General features: G+C 37.8%; 1 protein-coding gene across 1 annotated transcript in view; it reads left to right on the top strand.

Moving 5' to 3' along the window:
• BTBD9 (BTB domain containing 9) overlaps nt 1-19705 on the top strand; it is a 129185-nt gene that overhangs the window by 88154 nt on the left and 21326 nt on the right. The window contains exon 10 of the mRNA XM_074897026.1: nt 9050-9157. Coding sequence (XP_074753127.1) covers nt 9050-9157 — 108 coding nt within the window. The remainder of the gene's footprint in view (nt 1-9049; nt 9158-19705) is intronic.

Raw genomic sequence — 19705 nt, 5'->3', positions numbered from 1 at the left:
AATTAGGGGACTAGTTTAGGAGTTGTCATTTGCCTTCTTACTTCAGTATAATGGGCATGTTAAAAATTAAATGTGTGAATTATATGTCGAGATACAGCAGTGCAATTCCAAAAGATATTACATTTCAGAAGCATAATAATTGTAATAGTCAAATTGTAAGATTAAAAGCATGTACTTATATTAAAATAGAAATTTAATTGCAGCCTCACTTGTGGTCAAAGTAGGTGCAGTTCCTCATATCCACCTCATTGTGAAAACAGAAACATTTATTGAAGAAAGCCATCATCTCAAGTCAGCCAGGTTTCCTATTCACTATACAATTAGTACCGGTTCTTACTTGTAAGAACTTGTAATAAGGGTACAGTAACCTGAATATTTCTTTACAGTGTTGGATTAATGAATGTGTTTAGATCTGGATTGAAGTTCATTGGGCTATTTCTATGGTGAACGTCTGCATACATATGAAGAACAAACTTTTGGCTAGTGTAGAAACTTTGGAAATAGATTGGAGAGCGGGATTGCTCACAAGTGAAGACAAAAATATTCTTCCCAGCTTCAGATTGTCTGACTTTTAAATGGCTTTTGTTTTATAAAATCAGACATACTTGCCTTAATGGCTTCCTGTTCCTCATAAATTTAGAATATGTTGTCAGGGACTTAATTTGTATTCTTTGTGACGATGAAAAAAAATAAAGGTTTCTGAGGTTAGAGTACCAGTGAACAAAAGTTGAATTCCCAAGTGAGGTACTGGCTTGCAACAGAGACTGTGTGCATAGGTACATAACTGCCCATTTCTGTTTTGTGTGTTTTGGTTTTGTCTTGTGGCATTGTTATGATGGTTATAAAACTTTGAAGATAAAGTATAAAATCAGACATCCAGACAAATCTCTAACCCAACAAAAGTACTGTTTTGTCTGTATACTAGCAATAGGTGTTACATGCAATGTAAGTCTGGCTTTTTTCTCACTGTGTGAAACAAGTTGAATAAATATAGCTGGCAGCTTTCCACATTCAATATTTTATGCATTTGAGTTTGGTATTTTTAATGTTCAGTTAAATATTGCATCTCTAGTAGAAAACCAGGAAGACACAGTACTCCGATTTCTTAAAAGAGGTAATTGGAAATGTAATGACATAATTTTCATGCAACTTTAAACTTAAGTAGCAGCAGAAGCTTTGGCCACATGAAGAACTAAGAGAAGAATATTAAATAAAATGCAGTTTATAGTCTCTGTCCTCTTATCTTACCATTTTCTGTTATCCTTCAATTGATGAATTATACCATCTTTTCAAGTCAGTGCAAAAAATTGGCTTTCCTGTATTAAATACTATGCTAGTGCTTATTCTAGAGCAGAATATTTTTAGTAAGTCTCATTATTAAATAGTGTGTTAGGTGAACTAGACTTTAGGTTGCCAAGAAGTTATAATTGTATAATCAGCATGTGTGTAGAGCAAACTTAAAAAACAAAAACAAAACCCACCAAACACTATGTAATTTAAAACTAATAGACATTTAGTGGTTTATGTGGCATTGCATTGTATGGATATAGGGTCAGAGTCTCATCTTTCTTTCATATATAGTACAAACAAGATTAATAGCTTGCCTTAAAAGCCAACAATAATGAACATTGTCATCTAGGGTATCTTCTGACAGGAGACTACCTGCATTGCCTAGAGACAGAAATGCTAGCACTGTGTCATCCTTTCATCTTTTCCTTGTTATGTTCTGCCTAGAAGAACAAGTGTTTTGAGTTGCAGCCATGTCTGTTGCAGATCATAGACAGTGAAGGGAAAGATGTCCCTTTGAGTGAGGAAGTGAGGTTTCACTGTGTTGCAGCTACAGCTTTGGCAAGGGTCTAGAACATGTCTTGTACTGTGTAATGCTAAAGATGGTGACAGTGGTCTCTTTATTTAGCACCAGGCAATCTGTGACTGGTACAGATATCAAATTACATATAAACATAGATTAGAACAAAAAGTCTTAATATTTCATCTTGATGAAAGCAAGAGACTTTTTTGATCAGAATGGCTTCCAGAACTGATTGAACTCTGTTCATTGCCTTTTTCCCTGCTGTTTACTTGTTTGAAAACTCCCTTGATCTCACCCTCCCACCCAACAGAAAAAAATTCCAGGAGTGTTTTCTCTAGGTTGGCTGTACACTGTGGCTGCAGAATGACATGAATGGCTCTACCCCCAGAAATTGAGTCATTAGATCTGTAGGTTTGGAGACTACATGAATAATTAGGAATTAAAGTACATATTTTTTAAGTTCAGAGACATGTATATGCCCCTGAATATATTTGTATCAGAGAGAGTAAATATATGAGCCCTTGAAAAAAGAGTAGTAGCTGCTTTTTAGTCTATAAAAATCAGAATACCACTAGAGAGAGCCTCCAAGTCAAAACGTGTTACCGTGGCAACTAAATTCTGAGTATGAAAAAAGAAGATGAACTCTTGGTACTGGAATATGCATTAGAAATCCATAGAGAGTTTTTAATGTTTCAGGAGTATATCTTGTATGCCTGCTTTCTGCAAAAGTCATCTCATTGTCTTAGAATCATTCAGGTTGGAAGGGACTTGAAGGAATCTAGCCCAGCCTGTTCCTGAAAGGAAGGTCAGCTATCAAGACTATCTTACTCAAGGCTTTATGTGCTCAGGTTTTGAAAGCCTCCAAGGAAAGAAGTTCCACAACTTCTCTGGGTAGCCTGTTCCAGTGTTTAATTATTCTCACAGTATACTACTTCTATGTGGTTCCTGGTTTTCTATGCCTCTAGTCCATGTAGAATATCCTGTTTTAAATTTTTAGCATTGTCTTTTGTTTCTCCTGTTGTGCACCTCAGTAAAGAGCCCGACTCAGTCTTTTTGATAACCTGCTCTCTGTACTGAAAAGTGGTGTTAGGTTCCTCCATGACCCCAAGCCTTCTTAGGCTAACCAAGCCAATTGCCTCAGCCTCTTGCACAGTGCATGTGCTCCAACCTCCTGACCATCTGGATGGTCCTCTGCTGGACTTGCTCAGATCTGCCAGTGTAGTATTTGGGTCCACAATGAAACGCAGTATGCTGTGTATGATCTAACAATTGTCAAGTGAAGGCGAATTTCTTCCCCTTGTTCCGCTGGCTCAGTTCCTGCTGCCACAGCTCCATATGCTGCTAGCCTTCGTTGCCGAGAAGGCACACAGGCAACTAATGACATTTTCTGGTCAATATGACACCCATGTCTTTTATTGCACAGACAGACAGACTCTAGCATTTACTACTGCAGTGGACTAGTATGTATGAGGTACAGGATCTTGTTCTGATCTTGTTGAATTTTCTGAGATTCTTTTTTTTGCCCATGCCTGTAGTCTTCCCAGAGGCTGGCAATCAATCCTCCTGAATGGCAGCCCTACTCTCAAGTGTATTGATTGCATCCCACAGTTTGATGTCATCTGCAAGCTTGATGACGACTCATTCCATCTCCTTGTCCAGGTCATTGATAAAATATTAAACAGGATATGTCCCAGAATAGGCTCTGGAGGGAACTTCTCTTGCATCCGGTCCCTGGGCAGATGATGAACTGTTAAACACTACCTTTTGAACTAAACAATCTAGCTAATTTTTACCCATGTTGTAGTCTACCCATCTAAACTGTAGCATCCTAACATGGATACAGGGATGTTGTGGGAGACTGTTGAAACCTTGTTAGTATCAAATACTTCTTCAGGTATTTGTATATAAATTTGGAGCTCTTGACTTCCACTTCAAAATTTACTCGGAAATTCTGAAACAGATGTAGTGATAGTCTGTGCTTAATCATATTTTCTAAAAGAAAAGACCTGGAAAACATGGGGGTTGGACGGGATGACATTTAAAGGTCCCTTACAACTCAAACTATTCTATGATTTTATTTTAAAATAATTGTAACTAAGTATTGTCTTTTAGATTACAGAAATTAAAACATTTTTTGATTTCAGAGGTTTATTCTTCTATTAAGATTCCTACTTGGAACAGCTTACGAGATACTTAACAGAGAAAATGGTATTTTAGGTAGTTTTTCCACGTTGCCTGTCTGGACAGGGAATTACCTTGCTATTTTTCCTCTCTGAAAAGGCCCTTATCAATGACAGAAAAACTATTCTATTTCATTAGGAACAGAAAGACAGCAATTGGTGTGTTTAACGTAGTAAACATAATTTAACTTTTAAATGGCTAAAACTTTAATATTTGAAAAGGCTGCCATATCACAATAGCTCTCTGTCTAACCCTCCCTGCATTTGTCTGGCATAGAAATCTAATACTATTATGCCACAGTCTTTGGCTAATAACTTCATAGGGTGGGTTTTTTTCCTATGAATTTAAAAAAAAAAAAAACAAAAAACAAAAAAACCCAAACAAACAAAAAAACCCACACACAAAAAACCCCAAGCCAAAACAAAAGGTACAAGAGGATTTGTTATAGTCTACGTGGTGGAGTGGTAGAGGAATACATAATTCTTCTGTACCATAGTGATTTTCATGTTACAATAAATAGAAATATTTTGCATCTTTGTAAAAGTAGATTAAACTGGGATAAATGGTTTATCTATTTGAAGACTGTTACTAATCTGAATCCATGATAGCCGACTGTTTTGCTTTTCATATTCAGAGTAATTCTTAACTTACCAAAGGATATCAATTAGCTTTAATGTGTTTTCTCTTTGCTTATACCATACACATCTCTTATGCTTTCTAATTTTCCATAATATTTCAGCTTACAAACTTTTTCTTTCTTTGCTGCTCATTTTCTGTGCTTGCCTGACTTAAGATTGAAATTTTAACTCAGAATAAATCACATAAGCACACAGCAAATATTCAGGAATTTTGTCTCCTTTGTAGGAACCTGATGAAAGATTGGTTTCTTGCAAGATAACTACTGAAACATAAATATCTGCAGAAAATTAAAGAGGATTATAGACAACCAGAGGCAAAAATGCAAAGACAATTATATTAAAAAAAAATCTTTCCATATGGTTTTGGGTTTTCTTTCTTTTTCCCCATTTTTCAACAAGTGTCACTACGTCACGTTTTAATTTCTGTCGTTTGGGCTTCTATAAGAATGCAAGTAGTTTACAAAGATGGTATTATCAAATATTTATACTGTATGGGGTAACTACTACATAGTATTCAGGAAGCAGGTATCATTCTGTTAGATGCACAACTAATATTGTTTGGTATTCTGCTAACACCTTAAGTATATGTAGTTATACAGCAGTCTGAACTAAACAATGACAGTCTTTTTTACAGAAATCTAAGCATAAAAAGCAAGCAGAGACAGCCCAAAATGCTTGTATAAATGCAGAATGATCAATCATAGGGCAAAACATGACATTTAAGGAAATACTGTTAAAAAAGTACTGTGATGTCTTTCGATGTAACAGGTAGCCAATATAATCGCTTTCCCACACCCGTAATATGAAATCTGATTTACTGATGCTTCTCTTTTATAAAATAAGGCATTGTGAACACGTGTTATAAATAATACTACCATATTAAATGATTAACTGACTTAGACTTTAGATACCCAAAGAAGTGGCATATTAGAAATATGTTTAAATCTCATGATGTTGCAGGGAGGGAGCTGGATAAAGCTTCGTTCTGTTTTTCCTTCTGAATCCTGAGGGCAAGATTTACTTACAAGAGCTAATTTAGCTTTTTATTCTAATATGGAAAGTCCTAGGCACATGTGTAATTTTGCTATAAACAGATGCATTTCCAGTTAGTATAGTTCTGACTTTTCAAGTGGAATATTCTTCTTCCTGTCAGTTAATATCCATCTTAGCAAAACAAAAGTTTAGCTTGGTAGTTTGCCTGAAATGTGTTTCAAAGGCCCTTGTGCTCAGTGTGCACTGGTGAATATTCATGTAATCACCTCAAAGTTTTTCACCCTTTATCCAGAAAGGCATTGCATGCAGAATAAATTCCAAATAGGTTCTGACGTCAGTCTCGTTCCCCAGTCTCTCCTAAAAAAGCTGCTGCAGGGAGGTGAAGAAAGAACTTTTGTTTTCTTTCACAAGTCCCAAAGAAACAAAAATCTACATTTAGCATTCATGCTGAGTCACTTTGGGAACGACTCTGCCAACTTTAATTTATTCATTGTTTGGTTTGTAATAATTCTGAGCCATATGCTTTTTAAACCTATTTAACTTGGGCTAGGTTGCTTTGGGGGAGAGCAATTGTACATGTACTTGAACACATATGACCTCTTAGCCTTTCACTCTAAAGCCAAGCCAGTTTTATTTTAACTATAGTATTGTTAGTTGAAATTACAGCCACCAGTATGCTTCTGATATTCAAACTCTTGATCGTAGCTTTGAAAACATAGATCAATGAAACAACACTGAGCCCCGATGATGAAAAGGATCCTATTGAAAAGCATGATTAGCTACATTTTATTAGCCTTTTTAAAAGGAAACAAATTTACATATGTTTTTGCTTTTTCCTCTTTATCATTTAGAAGACTTGGTTTAAATACAGATGTTAAATCAATTCAGCATCTGTAGATTATTAATAGTTACCAAATCCAGGATTTTAATCTATAATTTTTTTTACTTTTTAACAGAACTTTGTTGAGTGTCTTTAGTATTTGGAGAGACCTTCAAGCTATAGAAAAGCAGAATGGGAAGGATCTGATGAAGCAGAGGGAGGGGTTGGAGCTGAGTGGATTTGTTGAGGGTGCAGAGTTTAAGTCTTTAATTATTATACAGGCAACTATTTTTATTTTTTACTGTCTGCTCTAATTTTCTAATTTGCAAATAGTATTAATATGTACTAAAAGGCTTCTGTTAAAAGTGTTTTATTTTAGCTTCTTAAAGCTATTTTTGTTATCTCACTATTTTTGATAGTATTAATGAGCTGGGTTCAGTTAAGAGCATCTATATTTTAAATCTGCTTGTCCAGTAGACACAATTCTGCTTTGAATACAGGGATTCCAAAACTTTAATTAAAAAAAAAAAAAAAAAAAGCTAAACTAGATTGTTTTGAAAATAAGGTAGTAGCACTTAGGTTTAGGGCAAAGACACATGTGTCTTCAATAACCAAAGACCTTACTTAATAACCAAATTCTGGAGATGGTCCAGCTTCTGCTTGGGACTGCATCTCTCTCTAAGAGGAAGGATTCTGCATTAAGCAACTGGCTAGGTCATTTTTCCCCCCTCTAGCAGTGCTGGTTTCTTAAATGTTTAAAGTAAGCAATAATTTTTGCAATTATATTCTTCTCAGAAGAGGTAGCAGCTAAAAGCAAGGAAGGCTTTCTCAACTGGAAGAATTTATAATATGAAGCTTGGGCATTTCTCTGAAGTTGATTAAAAAGAGACAGCTTGAAACTCTGTGCCTGGTCAAGTCTGTAGTGTGGCACAACTTCCTTTTTTTTTTTTTTTTTTTTTAAATGTACATCTCAGCTGTTTTCATTGGCAATCAATGGGTCCTTATGTATTGCACTTTGAAAAATGCAGATCTGTGGAAGTTTTTCCTCACAGCTGGAGAAAGAACCCAGGTTAGCTTTATTACCTGGCTTTTGCACTTCTCTCTGTGGCTGTAGTTTTTCTCAGGTCATCGTTGCAGTTATATTTATTTTGGATAGGTAGCTGTGCTTTGGTTATTTGAATACAGCAGGTTCATTTGCTTCTGTAACAAATAGTCAGATTTAAGCAGTCATCCTAGAAAGTGTTAGCTAACTTTGACTAAAACCTGAGGGTCAAGAGACAGCAGCAGTTGGTAACAGCCAGTATATTGCAGCAGAGTATGCATTTTCCATTGGTGTATTGATTAAGGGTTCAGAGAGTAAGCAGCAAAATCAGCAAAACATAATTTTCCATGACAGACATAAGGTGGATTTTTCACTTAGAATGTTGCAATTCAAAAGTTTTGGGTGGGTTGATGAGAGAGTGTTATTTCAGAGAGTAGTTAATAAAGCATGTTAATTTTGCCTCCAGTCACCTCTAACTCCAATAGAAAAGACTTCTGAAACTTTGCTTTTGATATCACACCTACCATTAAGTTTATATGAAAACAGTAAGAACAGCAGTTAGTTTTTCTAAACTGTATTCTGCTTATCAGTGCAATGACACCAGTCAAGGATTTTACATAAAATGTAGGCAAACCCACATCTATTAATCAAAATATGGACAACATTTAACTGATTCTAAAGAAGAAGTTGCAGAAGTTTCTGCTTCTGTTCTGGGCAGTCCATTGCCCATTTTAAGTTGTGTGAATACCCTCTTGTCATTTGTGTATGCTTCATTGGAAAAAAGGAATCTCATACCACAGGGAGATAATCCCCATATAAAGATAAAACATTTGCTATAAGTGTTTTTTGAGAATTATATATATGTTAAATCACATCCCTGATGCTTTAGATCTTCTCCGTGAGACAAGTATGGAAATTGAAGGTTGTTCAGTGTGTCATTTAGTGCCCTTCCTGAAGAGCTGAATGTTTGTTAGAATGAGTATGGAGTGAGTCCTTGAGATATCCATTTTCTTCCTTATTTCTTCTGTGTTTTTAGCAATTTGGTCAACAGTTCATTGCCTTTTTGCTCATATTATGATGAGCTAGGACTGGGAATTCCCATTTTCCTACTTGCTTTTTTTAAAATATTTCTGATATACTTACCAAAAAAAAAAAAAAAATACAGTTACGAAGACAGTGTAATCTTTTTCTTTCCCATCTTAAACTGACCTTTCCAAACAGATCTTTGATTCAGGTTTAAAGCAGGCAATGCCACATGCCAAATAAATCAGTTCATTTACTGACTTTCAAATAAATTAAAAGTAATTGCATAAATGTAATAGATTAGTGTTAGTAAGATGGTTATTATAAGCCTGTAAGTCTCTTCCTGGTCTTAGGATAATAAGAATAGGACACTCAAGTTTGAGAGGACAGAAACAGTAAAGACCTTGTTGAGAGTTAGAAGCACATTCCAAAAGAAACAGCTACATTTATAAAGGATTAAGAAGAGGAAATAAGGAACTGGAAAACTTAAGCAGCTTGGCTTAATGTTTATCTTACTTCTCACTCAACTTATTCATATGTAGGTTGCTACTTTGGGACTGTGATGATCGGAGCTACAGCTACTACATTGAGGTTTCAACGAATCAGCAGCAGTGGACTATGGTGGCTGATCGCACAAAAATTTCCTGCAAGTAAGTTTAATTTTTTCCACTTATTTGTAGAAAGTCAGAACTAGGAACTGATGTTTTTTTTATCCTTCTGTTTAGTACTCATAGATAGATGACTTTCTGACTGTGAAAAGAAAGATTGTTACATAACCTGTAGATTATTAACTCTAGACACCTGTAAATACAACTTTTGGAGATAACAGCTTCTAGTGTGGCTACATATCTAGACTTTCAAGCCAGAAACAAATTTTGAAGATCCACATCAGTACTGGATCTTCAAATAATCAGTTTGATTTTTCATTCTCAGAAACAGTCTGCCTACCGTACCCTGCCTTAAGAATCATGGTAGGAGAGGAAAGAGAGCATGCTTGGTAAAGGATTTTCTTAATCAAATGCCGTTCTCCTTTATCCAAGCACATAAATGTATTGTACAATATTTGAAGGGGGTGGGGAGAGAGTAGGTGGGGACCAAACCATAGCAGATCAAACGGTTACCTAAGCTTGACCTTGTCCCTGTTCAAAAGCAGAGTACCTGACTTAAATGTACTGACTGCTCTGACTTTGAACAGGGACCTTCCATAGAAAGAACATGCTTCTTAAAATAGATTAAAAAGAGACAAAAACTGTTTCATTTTCATTTGTATACTTAAATCAGGAGAAATTGGGCATGAATATTCTTCACATGTATACTGTCCATTGGCTTTTCTGCAATTACTGGGTCTGCTGATAAAATCCATTCTTCCAGTATGGAAGAATAATTCAGTGATGATAGCCCTCTTAAACCATTTGATAGTTCTAATTCTAAGTAAAGAGTGTTTCAGATACTTGTCATGGGTACTGAAAAGACAGTCTGTGAATGTATACGTTCCATATCCAGAAGCCAGGTATGCTCAGCATTCAGTGATACGATATGATCTCCTGGCTGATCCCCAAGGAAGTTCAGCCTTATAAAAATCTTATTAACCTCCTTTTTCCTGAGTCAGTTTTCTGTAAGATATGCTTTCTTTCCTGGGACAAAATTGAAGTCATCAGCTCATATGTGGACAGCCACCACCCATCCTGTATTTCTGCCAACCAAAACAAAATTGATCGTACAAATTCAGAGACGTATCTCAGTTTGTCACATCAAGCGAGTTATTCAGTCCTTTTTAGCAACACTCCTGATACACATTTTTCTAAAGTTTATATTTCATCTCTTAACAAATAGTGCAATTCAAACATGTTACAATGCAGTCTAGATGTGTTGATGAAGGAGAACTTGACATGTCCTTTCACTGTCTGTAACGGGCAGGGTATTGATGAGCAGAAAACCTAGGTTCTGCGGGTCTAGAGAAAGAGGAAAGGAGATTTAATCATTCTGGAAGGCATCTCAGTGTAATAGATAAAATTCATCTTTTTGTCTGCCTCCAGCAGTGCGAGCACTAAAAGGCTGAAACCACAGAAGAGAGGGAGAGATAGAATCAGAATCTTTTTACACTTTTTCCTTGTACATTTTGATACTAATAGCCTATAACAGTCAAAAGGAGCACTTGTTTAAGTATGCACAGTGCAGATGGAATTGCTGATTGACTTCACAGATCAAGTATCTGCTCAGTATGTTCAAACTACACTTTTGTTTTCTAAAGACTTAACCTTGGACAAATATAGGTGCATGCCCAAAATAAAGATAGCTGCCTTCTCATGGTATACTTAAGATCTTGATTCGAAAACACAGGTGCTCTGGAAGATCTCAGAGCTGTGGCTACAGGAACTATTTTCACATGGATTAGAGAACTGCATTTTGCTTAACTTCTTGCTCTGACAGGCACATTTCCAGCTGGCAAAATGCCAGTCTTTAATCTTGAATTCTGCAGATTTACAGTGTCCTTGCACTGTCTGTAACTATCTGCTCTAAATAAATACAAAGACCTGGTCCTGAGGCTTACAGTTACAAAAGCTCAGTGGACTCCAGAATAGTTCAATTTAGCAAGGACTAGAAAATTGTAAAGAAAAAGCATCAATTTAAAAAAAATCTTACTGTTCTTTGAAAGTTTTCTGTCTTCTGCAGTTACATTTAAATACTGTATCTACTGTATCATCTGTGACTGAGACAAGTTGAAGGGTTTGTGCCCCCCCCCCCATTATTTTCAGGAGATTTCTTTGCATTTGACAGCACTTTTTCATGTTCATTTTGAATCTCTTGCCCTTTATGATCAGTAAATTGGTCTTTTTTTCTTACTACAGTCACACCACCATGGTAAAGAAAACCCTTTAAATATGTTTTTTCTTTTCAATTAGGATTTGCAGAAATGCTGAAATGAATTCATAAACACTGTTTTGTAATGGCAGGATGATAACTCTAAATACTATATAAATAAGTATATGTATTATATAGAAAAATATATACAATAATATTTCTATTTCTACATTATATATTTATATTAAATATGTAAAATATATAAATTACTATATACTGATCTGTAAAGTACAGAGGATCATAATTGCATACAGTCAGAGCTGGACCACTTTTATTTTACTAAAAAGTACTGAAACATGGTACTATGACCTAAAAAGCCATATTCATAGTGCTCAAAAACAGCTGAATGTAGAATGGAAGAGACACCATCATTCAGTGACTCACACATTAGGTGAAGGCCTTCACTTAAAATTGTTGGGCAAAGGTTCAGTATGGGGATGGAGACATCTTAATGAAGAAAAGAAAATTGAACCAGTCACTGGTAGGAATATGTGAAAAACTGACTTTTTGGTTTAGTTTCTGTAAGTTAAAAAAATAAATCTCTAAGCAAATTGAAAATGTGGATTTTTTTGCCATGAAAAAAAGTTATTTTCACTTTATGTATTTTTATCAACAACAGAGGAGATGAAGAGTTGGGTTTTAACCAAAATTAACAGATGCTGTAGTAAGGTGGAGGTGGTACAGTTTGTCTGGTTTACTGTTATAGTCCAATGGTAAAGATACTCCTGCTGGATGCAAGAGATTTATCTTTTTTTCCCCTGCCTCTGTCCTTTCTCTTATCATGATTACATTGGTATTTTATGCAAACAGCACAGCTCTAACAGAGAGAAACCTGCTTTTTAGTCCAGTGATTCAGGCACTCCCCCAGGAAAAGCAAGAATCAAACTTGTGCACTGTGTCTGGGTTTGACTCATCATCAGGTCTAGGCAGACAGTTAGATTCCTGCATTGAGCAATTTGCCTTAACCAGACTACAGCTCAGTTGGGTGGAAGTAACAGTACCCTTATCTCTTTGTTCTCTGTATGTTTATAAATGCTGCTGCACCCCTCTCACCTGGAGTAATTAAACAAATCTTTCCCTACTGTGGTCAAATTTTGCAACTGTTTTTTGTCTTGGCCAAGTCCTAATATTTTTGATGAATACTTGGACATCCCAGCCCAAAAGGGACTAATCCTACATTGGTATAAACATTGTCATCACTTAGGCTTATGTGTCTTTGTTTAAAAAAAATTTTAATTAGGTATGTCCTTGCATGGGACTGTGATTGCCTGTTTGACTACATGTACCTCTCAGAGCAACAGTCAAATAGGAACCATTTTACATGTATTTGTGTTGGGCTAAAATACGAATACTTTCCAGAAAGTATACTCCAAATTATGTCTGTTTCTCTTACAAATTCTGGAGATGGGAGTGCAGTCTAAGTGATTGATAAAGTCTTAAAATCCCAGGTTTACCTTTCCTGGCATTAGTTCTGTGTTTAATATACTTCAGTAGACTCCAGTAAAATAACTTACTTGCTTTTCTGTGTAGGATAAGCAGCAGTAGCAAATGAAAGTGGATGGAGTTAAAACATTGAAGAATTTCACAGGGGCCCACATTTGAATAGACAGAATACTTAACAATGAGAAAATTTACTTTGCTAGTAATATTTTCCATTCACTTTCCTGTCTTCAAAGACGTGTATAGGAGTTGTCTTGTTTGTTGTTTGCTGCCTGGCTTGCTTTCTACCTGCTCTTTCAGTGGAGTTACAGTCCTTTGTGAAAGTCATTGGTGTGCTGTCTTGCAAGTGTGCTGTGAGGTCTCCAAATAATTTTGCAGAATCTCTGGCACAAGGGGCAGGATGAACCATAAAGGTAGCAAACACAGACCTCAACAGACACCTTTGATAATCAGTAAGTGGCAAACAAAGCTATGAGAAAGAAAATTAAATTTTGTTTAGATAGCATATATTGGTTCTGGCAGTCTTTTGAAGCATAAACTTCCACTTTAAACTATCAGTATTCTGCCTTGGGTTGTTTTAATGGTATTTTTAATGTAGTATTTTGTGCAAATTAATAATTCAGTGCTCAAAGCCAGGAAATGACAGGCTACTCCTGACCTCCTCCTCTTGCAGTTTTTAAAGGCTGAAGACAGAAACTGGATGTCTGTTATCTTCACAGGGGAAACTTGCGTACCTTCCCTAAGTGAGAGCCAATTAATGCGTACTGGTTGTGTAATTGTCAATTTTTAGATGTTCTGTGGAGGCTTTTTTTTTTTCTTTCCCACAATAAGCTGTTTTTCTCTACACAGTATGACAGTAATGAAAAACAGTTGCGTTCCGTTCTGTGTTTTCAAACATTTATGATAAGTGGGCTTGAGCGTGTTGGCATTGAACAATAGACCTGCACTTGTTAGAAGAATTTGCTGACAAAGAGTCTGAAAGTCAAATGAAAAACAGAAGATACCAAAGGCCAGTAGGAGTCAGACCTCGGAGTTAATGACACTTTTGATAAAATAAGCCTGGTAAAGACAAATACAAAACAGGTTATCAAGATGGTTATCAACTCAGTGTCGTTCCTTAAAGTTCTCTTGTGTAGTTATTGCAAAATGGATCTAACCTACTGGCAACAGAAACACCATGTTCAATTCCCCAGTAGGAAAAGAGGGTCTAATACTCTGATAGAGTTTGGAAGACAATGAATATTGTTTCTTGATGGGAAGTTCTAAAGCAGTTGGTACCAACTGTCTATATGGCTGGTTTGGGACAGTTTTATTATTTTCTTATGGAGGAAAACTTCATTTTCCAAAGTTTTATAACATACTGCATTATATCTTTACTACTTTTTCTTTTCCCTGCTGGACTCACTGTTTGTTATTCAGAGTATACTGCTGTTACGATAAATGTTTAAAAACTTTCAAACAATTTCACATTTCCATTGCTTATTATCCTTGTATTATATAATAGCTATTTCAAATCCTAAATTCTCAGTTCCCCTCAAATTTTTTTCTATATTTTTGTATGAATATAATTAGTACTTTCACATGAAAAGCCCTTTGGGATGTGGATGCAAGATTCATTAACAAAATTTATTAACTGTCTTCTGATTGATTTTTCAAGAATAATTTTCAGTCTTGGGGTTTACTGCTTTTGTCCAGCGTTTCTTATTTTTATCCTGTGATGTACTATGTGCATTTCCAGTTTTCAGGCACTTCTGTATTTTGTTTGATAATAAATCACAGGTAAAGAACACCTAGAGAGATCTAGATCATTCACTTAACAGTTCTAAACCACTTTTCAGATGTACAGAAGAGTGTTTTCCATATTGTCTAAGGATTTCAAGTGAGAAAATACTTCGGCTTTACGTAATGTTGGTGACAAACTCAACTTTGGATTTTTCTTTTCTGGATATACGTTTGTGAAACCAGGCTAATCTCTATCATGATGTGTTTATTTCTTTTTCTATAGAAATAATATTTGAAATGCGTGAATATCTTTCCTTGTAACTGCGGGTGTCACATTACATACTCATATTTGTAGTTACTTACACTTAGCCACAAACATAGCAGCTTTTTCCTCCTGTCCTCCTCTAGTTCCTCCACTTCACTCTATGATTCCATCTCTAGGATTCCCTTACATCCATTTTCATCTGTCATTCTTCTCCTTAACCACTTTCACAGGACTTTTTTCTCTCATAATAAAACATCTTGAATATGTCAGCTCTCTTGCCTTTCCAACTAACTGTATGCTCACAACGCTTTTTCTGCTGGTTTGTGTCAGTATTGCATGCATCTACTGTCCTGTCATACCTAGAATGAGAAAATAACAGTTTTCATAATTTTGTATATTCCTTAATTCTCTCCTATGCCTGAGATCCCAAGTGGCAGGATGGAACAGGATAAAAGAAACTGCTCTTGAATCTCCAATGTCAGAGTATTTTGACCACACTTCATCCTGTTTTACATGAAGTTAATTTCACAGCAAAACTGGTCTTTTACTTCTTCTGTCAAAGTATATTTCAACCATGATTCATCCTATTTTACATGAAACAAATTTCACAGCAACTCTGTGAAATCCATATGCCTCCTCCAGAGTTGCCGAACTCTCTGTAGCCACTATCATACAATACAAAGATGAAATATATTCAAGTAAGATGTCTGGGAAATTGCTGCGTTGTTAAGCTCAGTTTCAAACCTCATGTCACAAAAATAAACTGAGGCTTCTCATTAATCTGTTCATTCTCCAGTAGTGCCTACTGGAGAAAGTCAGACAGATACAAAGGGTTATTTTGTGTAATTACTGAGCTTAAAAGCTCTGAACAATAGAGGCACTGAAGTACATATTTTTCCATATGTTTAGATGTGCACATTTTGAAAGATTCTAATAAGTCAAAAGAAGAGGCTCCAGCTTCACAGACCTGCTTTATTAAGCACGAAGATTTAAGATTTCAGAGAGAAACCAGAATTATATTACATTTCAGAGTGTTAGGAGCCTCCCAGAAGTGTGGAAACTCTGTGTCTAACATTTCATTTGCCAGCTTCTATTTTAGCTGAGTCTAGTTTGATTGAAGAAAGGTCTGGCTTCTTTTAAGTTACATTTCTTAACAGTGGTTCAGGATCACAAGAAGGTTTTCAAATTGTTCATTTGTCATTTTGTTTTTCCACTTCTACTTTCAGTTCCTTGTGGTCGTTTTTCAGCCACAAAGATACATGGATCTTTTGAATGAGCCTTGAACAGAGTAGCAGGGCATTGCTAACTGCAGTGTCTCAGTCTCCCTTGAATGTTTTGCCATACACTTATTGCAGCTCTGTGTGTGCCAGATGCACTGAGGTTTTGCTTTGCTCCTCTTTGCCTTGTGACTGGCATGTTCTCAGCTCCTCTTCATGCACATTGCTGTGAAGAGAGTGAAGAAAACATCACAGTAACTCTGACATCAGTTTGGATCGGTTCTACCTCAGAGAAAATAAACAATGCCAAATAATACCCATAGTATCATTACCTATTTCTTTTAGGTATTGGATTTTTCTCACATGTCATCGAAGACTTGTATTTCTCTTTTGAGGCCTGTAAAAACTGTCTGTAAAAAAACTGTCTTACAACAAACACCATTGTTTTCAGTGGTTAGTCTCACTTAAATATACAACCTGTTCAACCATTTACCATGGAGAAGTTCTGATAGTGTAAGAAAACTTGCTCTTAGTAGGTTTATTCCTTTTTTTTAACTTCATTCTGTTGTTCAGCTTTACCTCAGTGTATCTTAGATATTTGTAAATTCTCTTGTTCTTCTGTGATTGCTCATACAGGCTCAGAATATATAAATATTTCTCCCATAAACATTTGAGTCCCAGTTTGACCTACAACATCGAGCAATTCTAGAAAAACCTGTCATCTTAAGAGGTCTCCATTGCCAACTATTGCCAACTTTGCTCAATATAATAGAAATCCTAATTTTCTTACTAGGAGGAGAATATGACTCCTTTCTTGTATCATGTTAAGCAAAGGTTTTCTTCCAATCACCACAGGAACAAATTTGCAGCTTCTAGGTAAGGACTCAACAATGCAGATGACTGCTTTTATATTGCAGAGCGATCCTATGGCAGTACAGTGGAGTGCCTTCACTGAGTCACAATATTCTGCGGTGGTTTGATCTTAGATGGATGCCTGGTGCCCACCAAGCTGCTCTGTCACAGAATCATCTAGGTTGGAAAAGACCTTGGAGATCATCCAGTCCAAACGTTAGCCTAGCACTGACAGTTCCCAACTACACCATATACCTCAGCGCTATGTTGACCTGACTCTTAAACACCTCCAGGGATGGGGACTCCACCACTGCCCTGAGCAGCCCATTCCAACACTCAACAACCTGTTCTGTAAATAAATGATTCCTAATATCCAGTCTAAACCTTCCCTCGTGCAACTTGAGGCCATTCCCTCTTGTCCTGTCTCTTACTACTTGGGTTAAGGGGGCTCATCCCCAGCTCTCTCCAACCTCCTTTCAGGGAGCTGTAGAGAGCAATGAGGTCTCCCCTCAGCTTCCTCTTCTCCAGACTAAACACCCCCAGTTCCCTCAGCCACTCCCCGTACGACCTGTGCTCCAGACCCTGCACCAGCTTCGTTGCCCTTCTCTGGACACGCTCGAGTCATTCAATGTCCTTTTTGTAGGGAGGGGCCCAAAACTGAACACAGGAATTGAGGTGTGGCCTCACCAGTGCTGAGTCCAGGGGTAAGATCCCTTCCCTGTCCCTGCTGGCCACGCTATTGCTGACACAAGCCAGGATGCCATTGGCCTTCTTGGCCACCTGGGCACAGTGCTGGCTCCTGTTCAGCCGGCTGTCAATCAACACCCCCAGGTCCCCCTCTGACTGGCAGCTCTCTGGCCACTCCTGCCCAAGCCTGTAGCGCTGCTGGGGGTTGTTGTGGCCCAAGGGCAGCCCCCGGCATTTGGCCTTATGGAAACTCCTCCAGTTGGCCTCAGCCCATGGCTACAGCCTGTCCAGGTCTCTCTGCAGAGCCTCCCTACCCTCGCGCAGATCAACACTCCCACCAACTCGGTGTCGTCTGCAAACTGACTGAGGGTGCACTCGATCCCCTTGTCTAGACCATCAATAAAGATGTTAAACAAGAGTGGCCTCAATACCGAGCCCCGGAGGACAGCACTTGTGACCGGCTGCCAAGTAGATTTAACTCCATTCACCACAACTCTTTGGGCTCGGCCATCCAGCCATTTTTTTTACCCCAGCAAAGCGTGTGCCCATCCAATCTGCGAGCAGCCAGTTTCTCCAGGAGAATGCTGTGGGAAATGGTGTCAAAGGCCTTACTAAAGTCAAGGCAGACAACATCCACAGCCTTTCCCTCATCCATTAAGCAGGTTGCCCTGTTGTAGGAGGACATCAGGTTTGTCAAGCAGGACCTGCCTTTCATAAACCCATGCTGACTGGGCCTGATCATCTGGTTGTCTCCCATGTGTTGTGTGATGGCACTCAGGATGAGCTACTCCATCAGCTTCCTGGGCACTGAAGTCAAGCTGACAGGCCTGTAATTTCCTGGATCATCCTTCTGACCCTTCTTATAAATGGGTGTCACATTGGCCAATTTCCAATCTGTCAGGACCTCCCCAGTCAGCCAGAACTGCGGGTAAATGATGGGAAGTGGCTTGGCGAGCACCCCAGCCAGCTCCTTCAGCACCCTTGGGTGTATCCCGTCTGGTCCCATAGGCTTGTCTGTGTCTGTGTGATGCAGTAGGTCACTGACTGTCTCCTCCTGGATTGCAGGGGGGTTGTTCTCCCAGTCTCTGTCTTCTGACTGAGGAGGCTGGATTCCCTCAGTACAACTGGTCTTGTTATTAAGGACTGAGGCATTAAGAAGGCATTAAGCATCTCAGCCTTTTCCTCATCACTTGTTACCGTGTTTCCTCCTACATCTAGCAGGGGATGGAGGCTCTCCCTGGTCTTTCTTTTGCTGCTCACATACTTACAGAAATATTTCTTGTTGTCCTTGATTGCTGAAACCAGATTAATATCTAGCTGGGCTTTTCAGTCCCCTCCTCAGCAGGACAGAGTGGGGAGAAAAAAGATGGGGAAAAACCTTGTGGGTCAAGATAAAGGCAGTTTAATAATGCTAAAGCTGCACATGGAACCGAAGGAAAACAGAAGATTTCTTCTCTACTTTCCATCAACAGTCAACGTTCCAGCCACTTCTTGGGACGTAAGTCTCCAGAAGACAAATGTCATAACAAATGTCCCCCCTCTTCCTCCTTTCTCTTAGCGTTTCTTGCTGAGCAGATGTCATATGGTATGGAATATACCTTTGGTCAGTTTGTGTCAACTATCCTGGCTGTGTCCCCTCCCAAGACCTTGCCCGCCCCCAGCCTACCGGGTGAGGCGGGGAGTGGTGGAGAGACAGCCTTGATGCTGTGTGAGTACTGTTCAGCAGTAGCCAAAACACTGGTGTGTTATCAACACCTTTCTAGCTACCAATACAGAGCACAGAGCTATGAGGGCTGCTCTGGGGAAAATTAGCTCTGTCTCAGCTATATATTCTCTCTTCAAAAATGTCTGTGCATGCAAGGCATCCACATGAACACACACTCAGCACCTACTAAATATTACTACAAAAAGTTTACTTAGATTATAGAGGTCTCCTGTGAAACTGGCCCATTTATCTGATTGAGATAAGAAAGGAATGCCTAATACACAAACTGTTGTTTTGCACTTATGTTTGTTTACTTCGAAATTCATTGTTGCATAAGATCATCTAATAACCCAATGAATAGGAGATGCCCAAATATTCCTGATCTAGAAGGTAAGTTACTGTTTTGTCTGTAGCCCTTCCTTTCTTATGGGCAAAGCCATTAAATGTA

Source organism: Athene noctua, chromosome 1 (assembly GCF_965140245.1).
Source record: "Athene noctua chromosome 1, bAthNoc1.hap1.1, whole genome shotgun sequence".
Taxonomy (NCBI): domain Eukaryota; kingdom Metazoa; phylum Chordata; class Aves; order Strigiformes; family Strigidae; genus Athene; species Athene noctua.
Note: the sequence above shows the minus strand (reverse complement) of the source record. Positions and strands in the feature narration are given on the sequence as shown.